This window comes from Eleutherodactylus coqui, chromosome 11, assembly GCF_035609145.1.
Source record: "Eleutherodactylus coqui strain aEleCoq1 chromosome 11, aEleCoq1.hap1, whole genome shotgun sequence".
In the NCBI taxonomy this organism is placed as follows: domain Eukaryota; kingdom Metazoa; phylum Chordata; class Amphibia; order Anura; family Eleutherodactylidae; genus Eleutherodactylus; species Eleutherodactylus coqui.
Window position 1 is genome coordinate 117859507 of NC_089847.1, and position 14571 is coordinate 117874077.

At 44.9% G+C, this 14571-nt stretch overlaps 1 protein-coding gene across 1 annotated transcript in view; it reads left to right on the forward strand.

Moving 5' to 3' along the window:
- Positions 1-14571, forward strand: part of ARHGAP1 (Rho GTPase activating protein 1) — a 49196-nt gene that overhangs the window by 1834 nt on the left and 32791 nt on the right. Inside the window, exons 2-3 of the mRNA XM_066583385.1 lie at positions 8075-8221; positions 10223-10315. Coding sequence (XP_066439482.1) covers positions 8080-8221; positions 10223-10315 — 235 coding nt within the window. The 5' untranslated portion in view covers positions 8075-8079. The remainder of the gene's footprint in view (positions 1-8074; positions 8222-10222; positions 10316-14571) is intronic.

Sequence of the window (14571 nt, forward strand, 5' to 3'; positions counted from 1 at the left end):
CAAGTTGCAGATCTATCGTCTAGAGCCGCAGCCTGTGGTTTTCCTGCTGTTGTGAGACTACAACTCGTGGCTGATGGGCACGGTGGGAGTTGTAGTGCATCGAGCACTACAGGATAATCTGTTCTTGCGGTCTGCCTCCTCCGTAGATAAGGCTTTGGTGATGGCGTCCTCTGTACGTCGCCGTCTCTTCTCCACCGTCTCATTATGAAACATCCGTAGATGACTGATCCTCGACGACGTCTACAATTGTCTCATTCTGGTTAAATGGCTTCTTTGTTTTATTGAAGGGGGAATTCTCCAAACCTTGCATCATGTGATTGGCACACCTCTGTCAAAGGGCTTATTCACACGGGTGAGAATTTCGTGCATTGCGAAACACACAAGTATAAACTTCATTCTTTTGAATGGACTTATTTACTTTTTGGGTTTTTTTCTCGCGAGGAAAAATAAATTGCAGTATATTATATCTTTTGGATGTTCCCTCGGAACGCCTTGCCAATTGCTTTTAATGGGACCTTAAATGACATCGCATGGCACTAGCGTACTGTGCGATGTGCTGTTTCAATGAGAAACGCTCACGATCCTCTGATGCGCGTGAAATACGCCTGAGGATCCCCAATTTATTTATTTTTTTAATAAAAAACATTTTGTATCCACGTGAAAAACGCATGTTGACAAGCGAGATATCGCCCTCGCCCGCTTGAATTTAGCATTAAGCTAAATGAATAGGTTATTTTCCCTTTCTGTCCATCTCTTGTGAATACGGCCTTAAAGCAGAACTTCACCCCAAACAATAGTGATACTTGAGAATAATCAGCATTCTTGTATTAGGAGAGATTCTTGAGGGTCTGCACTGTCCAAATGCCAGCCAGCTGGATAGAAAGTGGGCAGACCCCATTATAGTCAATGCGTCCGTTCTGCGCTGTTCGGTTCCGCTCGGAGACTGAGCCGTTCGACCGCCGGACCTTAGCTTTTATTGTCAAAATATGTTTATTCAAAGTATTACATTTAGCATACAGATTGACAGACCTTGAAATCAGATTAATATATCTGTTAAATGACACACAAGTGACAAATACAATGACAGGATCAATGACAAAATCAATAACAAAGCTGGGAGTTCGGTGCAGGTGAATGGCTCTACATTAAAGGGGTTTTGTCATTAAAAAAAAAAATTATCTAAACTTACCTATTCCTTCCCTGTCAGTGTCCTTATCACATCTTCTCCTGGTTGAGCTTCTCCAGTGCCCCAGATCAGCTCACAGCAGGCTGGGCCCAGCTTGTTATGAAGGCTGCTTATCACAAACTCCTTCCTGCTGGGTCAGTGAAGGTCACATCCCTGTGCTGTAGCTTCACTGCCTAGGAAGGAATTGTAATCTATTTCAGAGACAGCTCGCATGAGCAATCTCTGAAGAAGATAGGCAGTCCTCCTGCTGGCCTGTGAGCTGTGACATAACGTACATTGGCAGACTGCCAACCAAATGTAGGTAACCTCATAGGAAGGAGCAGAATCAGGCAGCTGGAGGTAAAGTGAGCCCCCGGACTACAGGAGACAGGAGAAGATAAAGGAGGTGAAGATCTGGTAAGTAGACTGATGGGGGAGGAATAGATAAGTAGAGCATTTTTCTTTTTCTGTGACAGAACCCCTTTAAACTTTAAACAATAGAATCTCCCTGGTCTCTGTTTTTTTGTCACTAGGGTTCAGGGTCTATACTCAACAATCAGCTTGAAAATACCAAAGAAACTACTTCAATTTGCTAAACTATATAGGTTACTTGTAGAACGAATAAATCTAATAAGTTATATAGGTCTCAAAGGAAGGATCGGTTCGCGGCGATCCTAGACTCAGAACAAGTATAACATATTGGAGGAAAGATATATAGGATGTAGATAAAAGAAAAGGATGTAATGGTTAAGAGGGGAGAAAGAGGGTAAAAGATGGTGGTATTGCAGCTCAACTCCACTGATGTGAATGGGACTGAGAAGAAACCAGACAGAGTTCTTAGTAGCAGAAGACCTGGCCAAATCTGAGTTTTCCTGGCCTTCTGAAGACCTGTGGTGGCATGCACATGGCGTATCTTTGGACTTACTAGTAGATGACTTATGTTGGGATGGGTAAGCCAAGAGGGCCGCAAAGGGTTCCAACTAGCGATGAGCGAGCATACTCGCTAAGGCCAATTGCTCGAGCGAGCATTGCCCTTAGCGAGTACCTGCCCGCTCGAGAGAAAAGGTTCGGGTGCCGGCGGCGGGCTGGGAGCTGTGGGGGAGAGCGGGGAGGAACGGAGGAGAGATCTCTCTCTCCCTCTCTCCTCCCCGCACCCCCTGCTGAATGCCGCAACTCACCGCTCCCCCGCGCCGGCACCCGAACCTTGTCTCTCGAGTGGGCAGGTACTCGCTAAGGGCAATGCTCGCTCGAGCAATTGCCCTTAGCGAGTATGCTCGCTCATCACTAGTTCCAACTGCTGTAATCACAAGAACCACCATTCCAGTCATTTCTATTAGGATGGACAGAGATGGCCAAGCGCAGCTCTCGGCTATCTCCATAGACGCTGAATGGAGTAGTGGTCAAGCGTGTGCGGCGCCTCTCCATTCACAAAGGCAGCCAAAGGCCTGTAATACAACACCACTGTATTTAAATAAAAACTTTAAAGCACTGTCACTTTAAGAGACCCCGGACAGACCACCGTAGCGGCCCCCTCAGAGTGGAAGTCTACAGATGTTGGCATTTCGATCTTCTTCTTCTTTTTTTTTATATAGTCGTTGTCTATGAGAGCGGCAGGAAGCTTCGGCCCTCGTCTTTTTTTCAGTCACTATGGTAACGGCAGTGCGGTTTCTCGCCTTGCCCTCTCTTAGTCGCACATAGCCCAGCCCTTGGTTAGCGAGTGACTCGTGAGGTAAAAGTCCTCACAGGGTCAGACTGGAGTGCATTTTAACATTTATTACCCGCCAGCCCTGGGCATGGTGCCAGCGCTGCTGAAGGTATCTTGTACTTGTCAGGCTAAGATGGATGACGGAATAAGGGCCTGCATCATGTCCTGACTAACAGCTTCTCTCCTGAGGCTGTACTACTACATGACTACAAGTCACAGCATGCTCTGCCAGCCGTATTGTGGCAGCCACTGGCCCGGCATGTAATATCTCGCAGCGTCACATTGTCCTTAAGGCCTCATTCGCACAAGCGTTTTTACGCAGCTACGTAAATACGTCGGCCAAGAATCGCGACCGTCTGAAGCAACGGTTTCCAATGTATTTGTTCAGATCACCCATTTTTAGCCGCATAAAAATGTTGCACCGGAAAAAATAGAACATGTGCGACCGAAATCAGCGACCCAATTTATATGCTGCCGGGAAAGATGGGTCTTGCTCTAGCTTTCGTCCGATAGTGCTGGCGGCAAAAAAGGGAGGGGGGGGGGGAGGGGGAGGGAGAGGGAGTTTAGCTGCGTCAACGCTGCAAATATACGACAGCTGGCTTTATTTAGCTATAATGCTGGGCTCCCAATGGGTCGGTTTCACCGTGGAAATTTGCCGCAGCGAAAAACCCACGGCACCTAGCTGCTTTGCCGCATGCTTTTCCGTTGTGGCCAGCTCTCCCATAGAGAGGAGTGAGGCCGCAGCATGAAAAAAAAGGACATCCCGCGCCCCGGGAATCCACGCTCTAGCGTCGGCTAATGCCGGCTTTGCCGCAACAGATTGTCCGCCACGTGTGGGCGAGATGTTTGACAAATCTTGTCCATACTGCTGGCCAATCCTGGGATTAGTGGCCGCAGGGGAATTCCGCGGCAAATCCGCCCTGTGTAAACCCAGCCTTAGAAGTAATTCTGAGAATTCATGCCGACCGAGGGTTTTTCGCGCTGCGGCGTATATACGCAGCTCGTGTGAATGGACAAGAAAACACAAATTTTGGTCACTACTTGATTGTGGCTACTCTTCATTTTCGGCTGTGATGTGGCCAGCATGAAAGCACATCGTTTCTGGTGATACTTGTCTTTTCGTCCTTGCTAAGGTGAAGCTTCTATGAATATCGATGTGGCGTGCTTACGTGTATCATTTATTGGGACAGCAGCCATTTTTTCCTTTGGAAAATACCTTAAAGGAATACTCTGAATATACATAGTGCGATTCTAAGGAAAAAGGCCTGAGGGGGCGAGACGTAACGCAGGGGTTCATAGACCACCGAAGACTGAATCCCCGCACCCCGCCAGACACTGTACTGGGCTTTAGTGTGGGAGGGATCCCTCAGGAAGACACTAGGCCTCGTCGCCCCTAGCAACCTGTCAGAACTCGGCTTTCATTTCTGAAACTGCTGAGGTAAAATGAAAGCTGCGCTGTGATTGGTTGCTAGGGGCAACGAGGCCCGTCATACTTCTAGCCTGTCTTGATAAACTAGGTCCGCTAGGCCTAAAGTATATCCACTAAGCAGTACGGTTGATTTCAATCTGTTGCTCCCTGTTATCAGCCGTTTCAGGTTTTGGTAGAAGCTGACTATAGACTTTTGTGTTTGTTTTACTCTGAGATTTTCTTCCAAACATTCCTGACCGCCGTCATCTCTTATTAGTTCTGCAGAATGCAGAAATGCAAAACCGAAATTGACATTACAATTCCATGCGGTGTAGGAGCTTTCCTACTTGGAAGCCAATGGCTCCGTTCATCCTACTCTTCCTGGTTCATGTGAAGAATGTCAGAATTAGGGCCGTACATTTGAGCCGTGTGCTGTCTGTATATTTGAGTGCAGTATACGGCCGTTATAATCGATTTAGCAATCCGTGCAAATGCTCTTTCACGCAGACTATGTGAAAGAAATCCACTCTCATTTGTTTTAACGGATAAGAATCGGACATGCAACATGCAGCGTCTGCATATGTCGGACAGCCGTGGACGGGGGTCGTCTGCTGTCCAGTCCAAGTTGTAACTCCGTTTCTCAGACGCAGCTCGCATATATAGGCCAGATTTACACGGACATATTTGCACGCGCAAAATTTACCCCCGCAATATGTGGAGAGTAGAACACGTTAATGTCAATGGGTTCATTCACATGTGCGTATTTGTCCTGTGCATTTTGGTCACACAGTTAAACAAAACGCAGCATGTTCTGCCTTCCTGCACCAAAGGTCCCATAGCAGGCAATGGAGGGCGCTACAATACGCTAGGAGATGCGTGATACGCTGCGTAAGGGCTCCTGCGCACTTGCGTTTTTCCTGCGCGGTTTTTCACGCGATTGTCAATGGGACTTTCTAATGTTAAAATCGCATCGCAAGTTGGTGCTTTGCCATTTTTGTGCGATTCGTTTTTAACATTAGAAAGTCCCATTGACAATCAGTGGAAAAAAAACACGCAAGAAAAACGTAAGTGTGCAAAAAACCCTTATTGTGCTGGAACACATCTGAAACTAATTAGACTAATGAGCCGTTTAAATCAATATGTCTTTGTTTGCCGTGCGCAAATGACCATGCCTTGCGGGCGCAAAAAGTACAGTAACATATGCCAAAGCGCATTGAAGAAAGCATTGTTCATTCCGCAAAAACGCTACATTCATGCGTGCGCAATACGCATACACTTGTGTGAATCTGGCCTTAGAGCAGAGGTTATGGGGTTGTTCACATCACACTTTTAATGTACGTTTAGCATGTAAGTTTCGGGGGGGGGGGGGAGATGGTATACAAGTGGATGCAATTTTAATATATATGTCCTTTTTTTTTCCTTTCGTTTGTTTAGTGTAAATCTGTACGTTTTCAAACATTTTATGTTTTTACATAAAAGTAAATGGTTTTCCCAGTAAAGTCCATATAAACAAAGTTTTGTTCTTTTTTTTTTTTTCTTTTGTTTTTTTTTTTTTTTTCTTTTATTTTTTTTTAGGCATTTAAGAAACAAATCTTGTATACACTAAGGGGGGGGGGGAGAATGCACAACTTTTTTTTTTTTTTGGGAAGGGGGAAAAGGGAGGGTGGACAGAAAAGCTTGGTATGCTGTACTCTTCCATCCGTGTGCTGCTCGATCTACACAGATGCTACACATGCACGGATATTGTATGTCCTATCTTTTTGTCCATGGGTTATTTTACCCGAACCAGCAGTCCATGTGGAAAATCATGCATGTGTATAGATGGCCTCATAGGCTATAAGGGGCCCGTGTGCTGTCCGTGGAATTAAGTCGTATTTACATGGCTGGTATACTCGCAAAAACTCGCACGAAAATAGTTTTCCTTGTTAGTAATGGATCTACTTGCTATTTTTTTTTTGTGCAATGTGTTTTTAACATTAGCAAGTCCCATTGACATTCACGTTTAAAAAACTCAGTGATATTGTGTGAAAAAAAAACGCGCAAGAAAAACGCATGCGTCGAAGAGCCCTAAGGCTGGTATTTGGTAGTGTATGAATTGTGGTAAAATCAACGACCCCAAGGTTACCATGTTGGAAGCAACGCCATGGGCGACCTTTTGGCAGTACCAGATCTTTTTGCAGTAGTTGCAAGGTGGCTTGCAGTCCTGTGTCGCATAACATCGAGAACCATTGCGGCCAATCCGCAATTTATGCGCAAACAAGCATCGCATTGTATCTTCAGCCTTGGGGCCCTTTTACACTAAATGCTAATCGTTCCGATTTTCGCGGCATCTCGGGGACGATAATCACTAACTGTAAATGCCAGCAGCAACTGAGCGATAATTTCTTTATTGTTCCATGTCCGCAGGCATAAAAATCAAACGACGATCTGCCTGATGCTCAAAAATCGCAGGAGAGAAGTCACGATTTTGCCGCGATTTTTCTTGCGACAATATAGCGATCGCCAGTGTGAAGGAGCCCTGAAGGCACCCGCAGAGTTGCCAGTTACTGCGACTCTTGGATCACAAAAATTCCAACCTCAGTGGATTTTTTTTTTTTTCCCTGCAGTTGGTGGTTTGCAGCAAGTTGTGAGTTGCACTGAGATCCCATTGACTTCCACAAGAGTTCGAGGTCACAGGACTTCACAGCAATCTTTCATCACACGACCAATGTCATAGCCAACGCCATCGTGTAGCCCTAACTAGAAGTCTAAGGGGCTACAGTGCGAATCACAAGTTGCTGCAACCCACAGATGGCAAAGAATCCATCCATCCGCAGTGTATTTTTTGCTATCTGTGAGAGTGTGAAGTCTCAGGGCTATGCAGCAATGTTTGGTCGTGCGGCCCACATTGTGGTCAAAGTATCCTTAAAACCTGAGTGAAGAACATGTGCAGTAAGTTTATTTGGATCAGGCAAATGAAGGGAATTCAGTGGAGCGCTTCAGAAAAGTAGCGAGAAAATATTTTGGCAAGTCCAAGCCGATTGAGCTCACAGTTTCCAGTGTGAAATCTTAGGGAGTACAACGGCGGCTGCATACAAGCCTTCAGGGTATTACTTGGGTTTGCAAACTCCTGCCCAGCGTCTTGTCGCTGTGAAGAGGTAGAGATGGCGCTGCTGATGGGCGACACTTTGGAGTGGCGATTGGCCAAAATCTGGGTGGATGGTGATGTGGGAGTAAAGGATGGATTGCTGCATCAATAGCCACATTTTTCATTCTGTAGTCTGGGAAAGCTGGGTGACAATCCTTCTCAGAGACTGACTGCCATACTGGTTGCCACCCTGCAAATGAGAAGCAATGGAATATTTGACAAGTTGGTCAAGATTTGGGAAAGTTCTAGTCTTGATAAGAGATAGTCTGCTGTGTATCGGGGCACTCTGGGACTTTTTGCAGGTTTAAGAGTCACAGTTTTAGGACTCCTGCAATACTCTGTTTTTAGTCGGGTAGTGCGGTGCTCTCCAGCTGTTGCAGAACTACAACTCCAAGCATGTATTTCACAGTGATGGCGGTACTAATGATTCCCTAAAGTGATGTGAGGCGTTTTTTGAGAGATCTCTGGCACGCTCTGCATCCATTCAGAGAGCACTTATCATTCTTGTGTGACGGTAGAGGAGTATTATAATCGTTGAGATGGGTGTCCAGCACTTAAAAGTTTGCACCGTCTAATTATTAGATAGGATTATTAAATCTGTCCCAATGTTTTTGTGGAATTTGGGATTAATAAGATAAAACAACTGTTCGGTTTTCTGATTTCTTGCAGAGCACATGATGACTTCTGAAGCTTTGTCAGATCTGCAGGACGACTTGGAAAGAGATGAAACCACTCACTCCCTGGACCAGTTGAAGCTGGCATCTCTCGATGACAAGAACTGGCCTTCTGATGATGTGCAGGACTTCCCCAAGTCAGGTAATGGCGGGAGCTACTTGTCAGTGTCAGGCGGACGTGGATCTATTGTGCCTCTAAAGTGATTTGACTTTGGGCTAAATATGAGGCCTGCAACTGGGGGTCCACGATTTTCACCCTTTAACCCCACTAATTGGGATATGGTCTTCGCTGCAGGGAACCCCAGACCTTTAACAGAAAGAGGCAACTGATGCAACTTGGTCAGGTATAGAGTAGCGCAGTACTGGAAGATGTAGACCGAGGCATAGATGTATAACAGTGTTGAGGTTTGGTCAGGCAGAATTCTTGCACAAGGATTTTCATAATGCAGTGAGTGTAGACCGAGACATAGATATGGAACAGAGCTGAGGTCAGGACAGCTGGAATTCTTACATAATCAGGAGACAGACTGAAAAATCAGGACAGGTAGCAGACAGAGAAAAGCATAGTGAAATAACGAGCCAAGGTCAGGATTGGAGAAGTCAGGAAAGCTGGGCGGTTCAGGCACAGGTTAATACAAGCAAATCACATGGAAGACTGACAGTAGAGGTCTGCATGAATTTGCCAGGGATGGGAGAGGTGGGTAGATGCTGGCCCTTTAAGGGGTGGGCTGGCTGTGCACTCTCTCTTTTGGATACCAAGCAATTGACATCTTCTGACACACACAACATAGGGGACACGCTGTTTGCTACGACCAATGGCAGGAGGAGGTGAGGAATTCCGCCATCCATGACCAGCGGCCATAGCTGTTTGTAATTGCAAGACTGTTAAGGATATATTAAATGGGTGGGACAGACAGACCAGAGCAAGATTCTAGTCCTAAAAAATTGAGGCACAAGTCCCACAACACAGACACTTGACACTAAACTTCCAGGTAGTCAGAGAAAAGGGAAAATGTCAGCAGAATCCAGTGAAAGGCTTCCAAATAATTCCTTAGGACAGAGCCCTTACTCATGGGCTTAAGCAGCTGTGTATCACAACGTCCTCAGTGATCCGTGCAGCAGGCTCACAGGGTATGGACAGGCGGGCTGGAACAGACTGTCCTTTGCAAAATGGTAACGAGGACCAACCGGGATGGATAGGCCCTCTCATGGTCTGAGCCCCAGCAAGCAGCGCTATACCGCAGGATAGGCTCAGTGGGAGAAGTGGACAGGGGGGCAAACAAAAGGTTCCGAGGGCTGCAGTAACAGCCACAGCAGTCAGTCCACATGCACCTGATATCGCAGTGTAGGACTGAGATGCTGGCCGTAATCCTGGTACTCAATCCAGTCCCCAGTGCGCCAGAGGGTCTTTCTGGCACAGGCCAGGACCCTCCGATCTAGAAGAGGCTGTCCTGCGTCCGGATCTCATAGGTCACATAAAATGACATGGTGGGCCAGAGTCGGCCTGCGAGTCTTGAGTTTGACATATGTGGCTCATTGGTTGCAGGTTGCTTCAGATTAAAGGGGTGCTAATCAGAGAGGCAAAGAAAAAAACCTGGAATCTGATGGACGTTCTGTAAACAACTAAAAAATTCCTTTGAAACCTTGAGAAAGTAGCAGCTGACCTTTCATCCTGGTCCCCTCGGTCTTCAGTTTGAGGGAAAGCTTTAACTAAAAGGGAGAAGATTGAAATGCAGACCGTTAGAGCAGTGTAAAGGGGCTTTTACATGGGCCGCTCACTGGGAACACTTCTATCTCTTGTTCTTGATCGTTGTCTAGCAGTTCAACAACAAACTATAAAACGCTGCATGTTTTAGGCAGATATTACATATATGCATTTACTGCTTCCACTATATTGTGCTTTCCTTTGCAATACCAGACACGGCCTATAAGCAAGCATGGTGCTGTTTCTGGGAAAAATCAGAGCCTTTAATTGTAAATTACAGATGTTTTGGCAAGGGGGGGCAAAAGTACAGTTTAACATGGTACAGTTTATTCTAAGTATTAGTCCATTCCATTGTGGAGCTAATGCCATTCATATGTTTGGGATTCTGGGAATATGTGCAGGACTTTATTAAAGTTTTTTTTTTTTCCCCCATTACAGAAGACTCTAAGGCCTCGCCTGACCCCCTCACACACTTGCGCTGGGATGACCCTTACTACGATATCGCCCGACACCAGATTGTGGAGGTGGCAGGTAAGAACCTCTTCCATGACTAGTGATGTCACTCCGTTTACACCTTGTGTGCGCCTATATAAAACTTTTATTGCTTCGTTTTTATTGGGGCAATAAAAGAAATAGTTGCAAGGGTGGACATTGCCTTTAAGAAATAAAACAATAACTTTGACTCTTGAGTGTCTTATGCAGGAACCCTGAAACCACCGTACAACGTGGACAAAATGTGTGCCATTACCACAGGCTTTTGTGGGAGGCAGCCAAATGTATGAGAACCTAAAGGGGTCATCCAAGACGGATTTTTTTTCCAAGACCATGTTCCCCATGCAACAACATAACAAACTCTCCTCCCTGCATCTGTGGTGCCGCTGCTCGGTACTCCGTGCCCAGTATTTACAGGCTGCAGTCAACCTGTGTACCGACGAAGACTGCTGCAGCCAATGACAACGCTCCGTTGTAGCAGCCTGTGATGCCCCATTAGCAGGCTGTAAACATTACATCATGGGGGAGGCCCAGTGCGGTGGGGCTGGATGCATTGGGGAGAGGTGTGCATATGACTTTTTCATATGTTGTTGCATGGGGAATATGGTTTAAAAATAATAATAAAAAAAACTCAAAAATTCCTTTTTAAAAACCTTTTCTGGCTTTTCAAAATTGATGGCCTGTGCTTAGATTGGTAGAAGTCCATTGCTCGGCATCCACGCTGATAAGCTGTTTGAAGGTGCTGCAACACTCTGCTGAGCGACGTGGCCCCTTCATTGTTTTTTGGGCACAGATCTGTACTTTTAGAGGCAGCTCTGTCTTTTGCTACAGCTGCATTCCCTTTCCTAGGCAGCGCCGCTACTAATGGTACTGAGCTGTGCTGTACAGAGCAGCCCCTTCAAACAGATGATTGGCATGGGTGCCAAGAGTCGGGACGGCACTGATCTAAAATTGAAGAACTGGCAAACCTCTTTATAGTTATGTTCACAAATTATGGGGAATGGTGCTGATTTTTTGCATCAAAAAATGTGTCAAAAACTGCACCATTGATGTTGATTTCACCCTTTCAATAGAAGGGGTGAAGTCTGCTGTGGACCCACACCAAAATCAGCATCAATATGTGGATTTTTATGCTGTTTTTGACACAAAAGAAAATCCACATCATTTCTATATGTGAACATACCCTAAAGTTCAGATGTTGTCCTGATTGGATTCGAACCTGTGGCTCGGGCTTTGCAGGTCATTCAAACTAACAGATGAACTCCCTTGCACTGTTTACAATGGAGTTTGCACGCTTACTGGTTTCCACATAAGAACAGTAAAGATTATTAAGGGTGGTTTTACACTGGTGGATAATCTGCCATGATGATAATTGCCGTATGACAACATAACATGTCAGTAGGTGCTGATTAAAAGATCTTTTTTTTTTTTTTCCCTATAAAACCCTGCCATAAAACAACAAAGAATCATATTCTCACCTCTCCCCCATTGTATCCCACGCTGCAACTCCAGGTGTTCCCCGTGATGTTACGTTTACAAGCTACAGCCCAGCCTGTTAACAGGACATCACAGGCTGCTGCAGCGATCGAGCAGTCATTGGCTGCAGCAGCTTGTGATGTCCTGTAAACAGGCTACACTGCAGCCTGTAATCAACCAATAGGAGCAAGGACCGAGCGGCACAGCAAGGGAGAGGGGGATATATGACTGTATTTTTTTGGTAAGGGCGAGCTGAGTTTTATATAGAGGGAACAAAAAAGATCTTAGACAACCCTTTTAAGGTTGTTTTGCCTGAGCAAAGATTGCTAATATGGGGTCGAATGAAACTTACAACAATTGTTCGTCTCCATAAAAGAGCAAATCAGTTGATGAACAAGCATCGTGGGTATATTTACTTAAAACGTTCATAAAGCCGCTGCATGTTATACTGGGATAAACGATTGCATTTTATCTCTTGATGACATTTTTGGCCATATATATTTGTTTGAGTCACCAGCTATAGTAAATTAGGATAATAAGTGGGCAGTTTGGCTGTAAGAGCGACGCTAGAGTAGGGCACGCAGGGTGGCACACTGTACCCAACTTCTGTAACCACACTGTATCCTCAGTAGTCCTCCCCCTCTAGAATGTTCAATCGTATCATTCCACTTTCAAGTCTTTGCAGCAGACAAGAATGCACAGGGGAAGATTCCAGGTGATCGGCAGGCGGGGAGTGCAAAATACTTGGGGACTGTCAACGTGTTAAAACATGTTTGCTGAACCGCCCATCAGGATGTCATGTAGTAAGACTGGGCAGGTTTATCTACAGGGTTTAATAAGCAGTGTAAGGGGAATTTGTGTATTTACCAAGGAGAAGACAATCTCAGATCTTGTGTAGAAGCATGGACTCTCAGGAGAAATACAAATCACACCAGCCTGATGCGGTATCAAATGATTTCTAATCTATTCAAAGATGCATGTGGTTTATATATCATAAATGACATCACAGGAAAAGTAGATTCCTCCAAAAGTAATAAGAACACATGATAGGCTACAACTAAAATGATTAACATAAGTTAACTATAGCATACAAAGAAACCATTATTATTTCACTGGGAAGGAATGCAAGGGAAGGGGGTCTGAGGGACTATCTTATCTATGTCTTACCCAGTAACATATACTCGCTGGTATATAGAAATGGTTTCATTTAACCCCTGCACTATTTATACTAGCAGCATTCTATATCTTCCTAGTCTAGAATCTAATAGCAAAAATGATTAACTGATACATTGATCTACAGTTTTCTTAACATTCCCCACTTTAGATTAATACATCAATACAGTATCTTAGTAATACTAGGTCTCAAATACATATATAAAATAGCTTTACCACAGACCCCCTGGCTTCCTTAGGCCTGAAGCTTTATTACCAGAAGATCTGGGTTCACCCTTCAAAACTAAGTATGTAATTATTTTATATAAAAGTATTACATTGATTCATATGTACAAACTTATTTTACCAATTGTATTCGAAATTGGGCTTGCCCCCGAGAGAAATTTGGCCTTGATTTATTATCCGATTGATTTTTTTTCTTTCTTCATATCATAGAGATTATTGTCCATCATGATATAAAATCTTACTTATTGAAGGGTCAATCGGTTTTTTAGAGCAATCCTCCGGTCCAATCAGAACACACTGGAATCAAAATGTCACACTTTAAAATCATCAAATAAAATGGCGCTTTCTTTATAGAACGCTTAACCATCACTTGTCCTACAGAGGTGGATACGGGACCCAGTAAGTCATCTTGTTCTTCGTCGTCTTGTATATTTTGGAACATGGTTTTGGTGATGGAAGTGTAACCGTCCTCGGATACATGGAATACAGCAGCAACCGCAGAGTACTAGAATGGAGGCAAATACTGCCACAGAGACTAGAGGGGAGTATATGACTTGTGACCAGTGTCCGAACAAGCTTTCCAACCAGTCCCTGAATGGATCGTCTACACCAGAGTATTTAGCTAATTTATTTTATTATGCATTTAACCAATCCAGTGCTCGGGTAACACTACCATCTGGTGCCGTGTTATGAGGAATGAAAGAACAACAATATCCTCCAATCATTTTGCAAACTCCTCCTTTTTTCTGCTAGCAACATATCAAGAGCCATTCTATTTTGCCATGCATTAAGTGAGGTGGGTCCTAGTTGTTCCACTAGGCCTATGATTGCATCTCTTGTATAATCAACAAATCTTTGTTGGTTATAGTATATGTAATTAATCCAGTCTACATTTTTATCCACTGTTACCCATCATGCAAGAAGAGACTCAAACCCCGCAGCTATCTGATTTCTCACTTTATACTCGTCCGGTACCCCCCTTGGGCCCCCGATTGCGTCAATGTAAACATTGGCATCAAAGGAACCTTTGGGAGAGGTGTCCCAAGTTCTCTGGACAGGCCCTACTATTGCCCTTGGAGGTCATGAGGTGCACAGGCATTATCAGCTATACCAAGGCACAATTCCCGCCAGGGCCTGTACCTGGCACCTGTTTTAGCCGGCTGTCACCACACAACCACCACTCGTCTGTGCATGCTCTTTGTTGCTCAGAAAACAACGTGCCCTTTACTGTTATCCTCTCCACACAGTATCCCTCAGGCAGTCTCCCGTAGTCTGCCTTGGTCCCATTACCAGGTAGCGTGAAGCAAGTATAATCCCAGTATCGGAGACAGCAGCAGGTGGTATTTGGTCCCTGCCCACAGGTGGAAACAGCAAACTCAATGTATAACATGCATCACTTATCTATGGGATGTAGGTGAAGT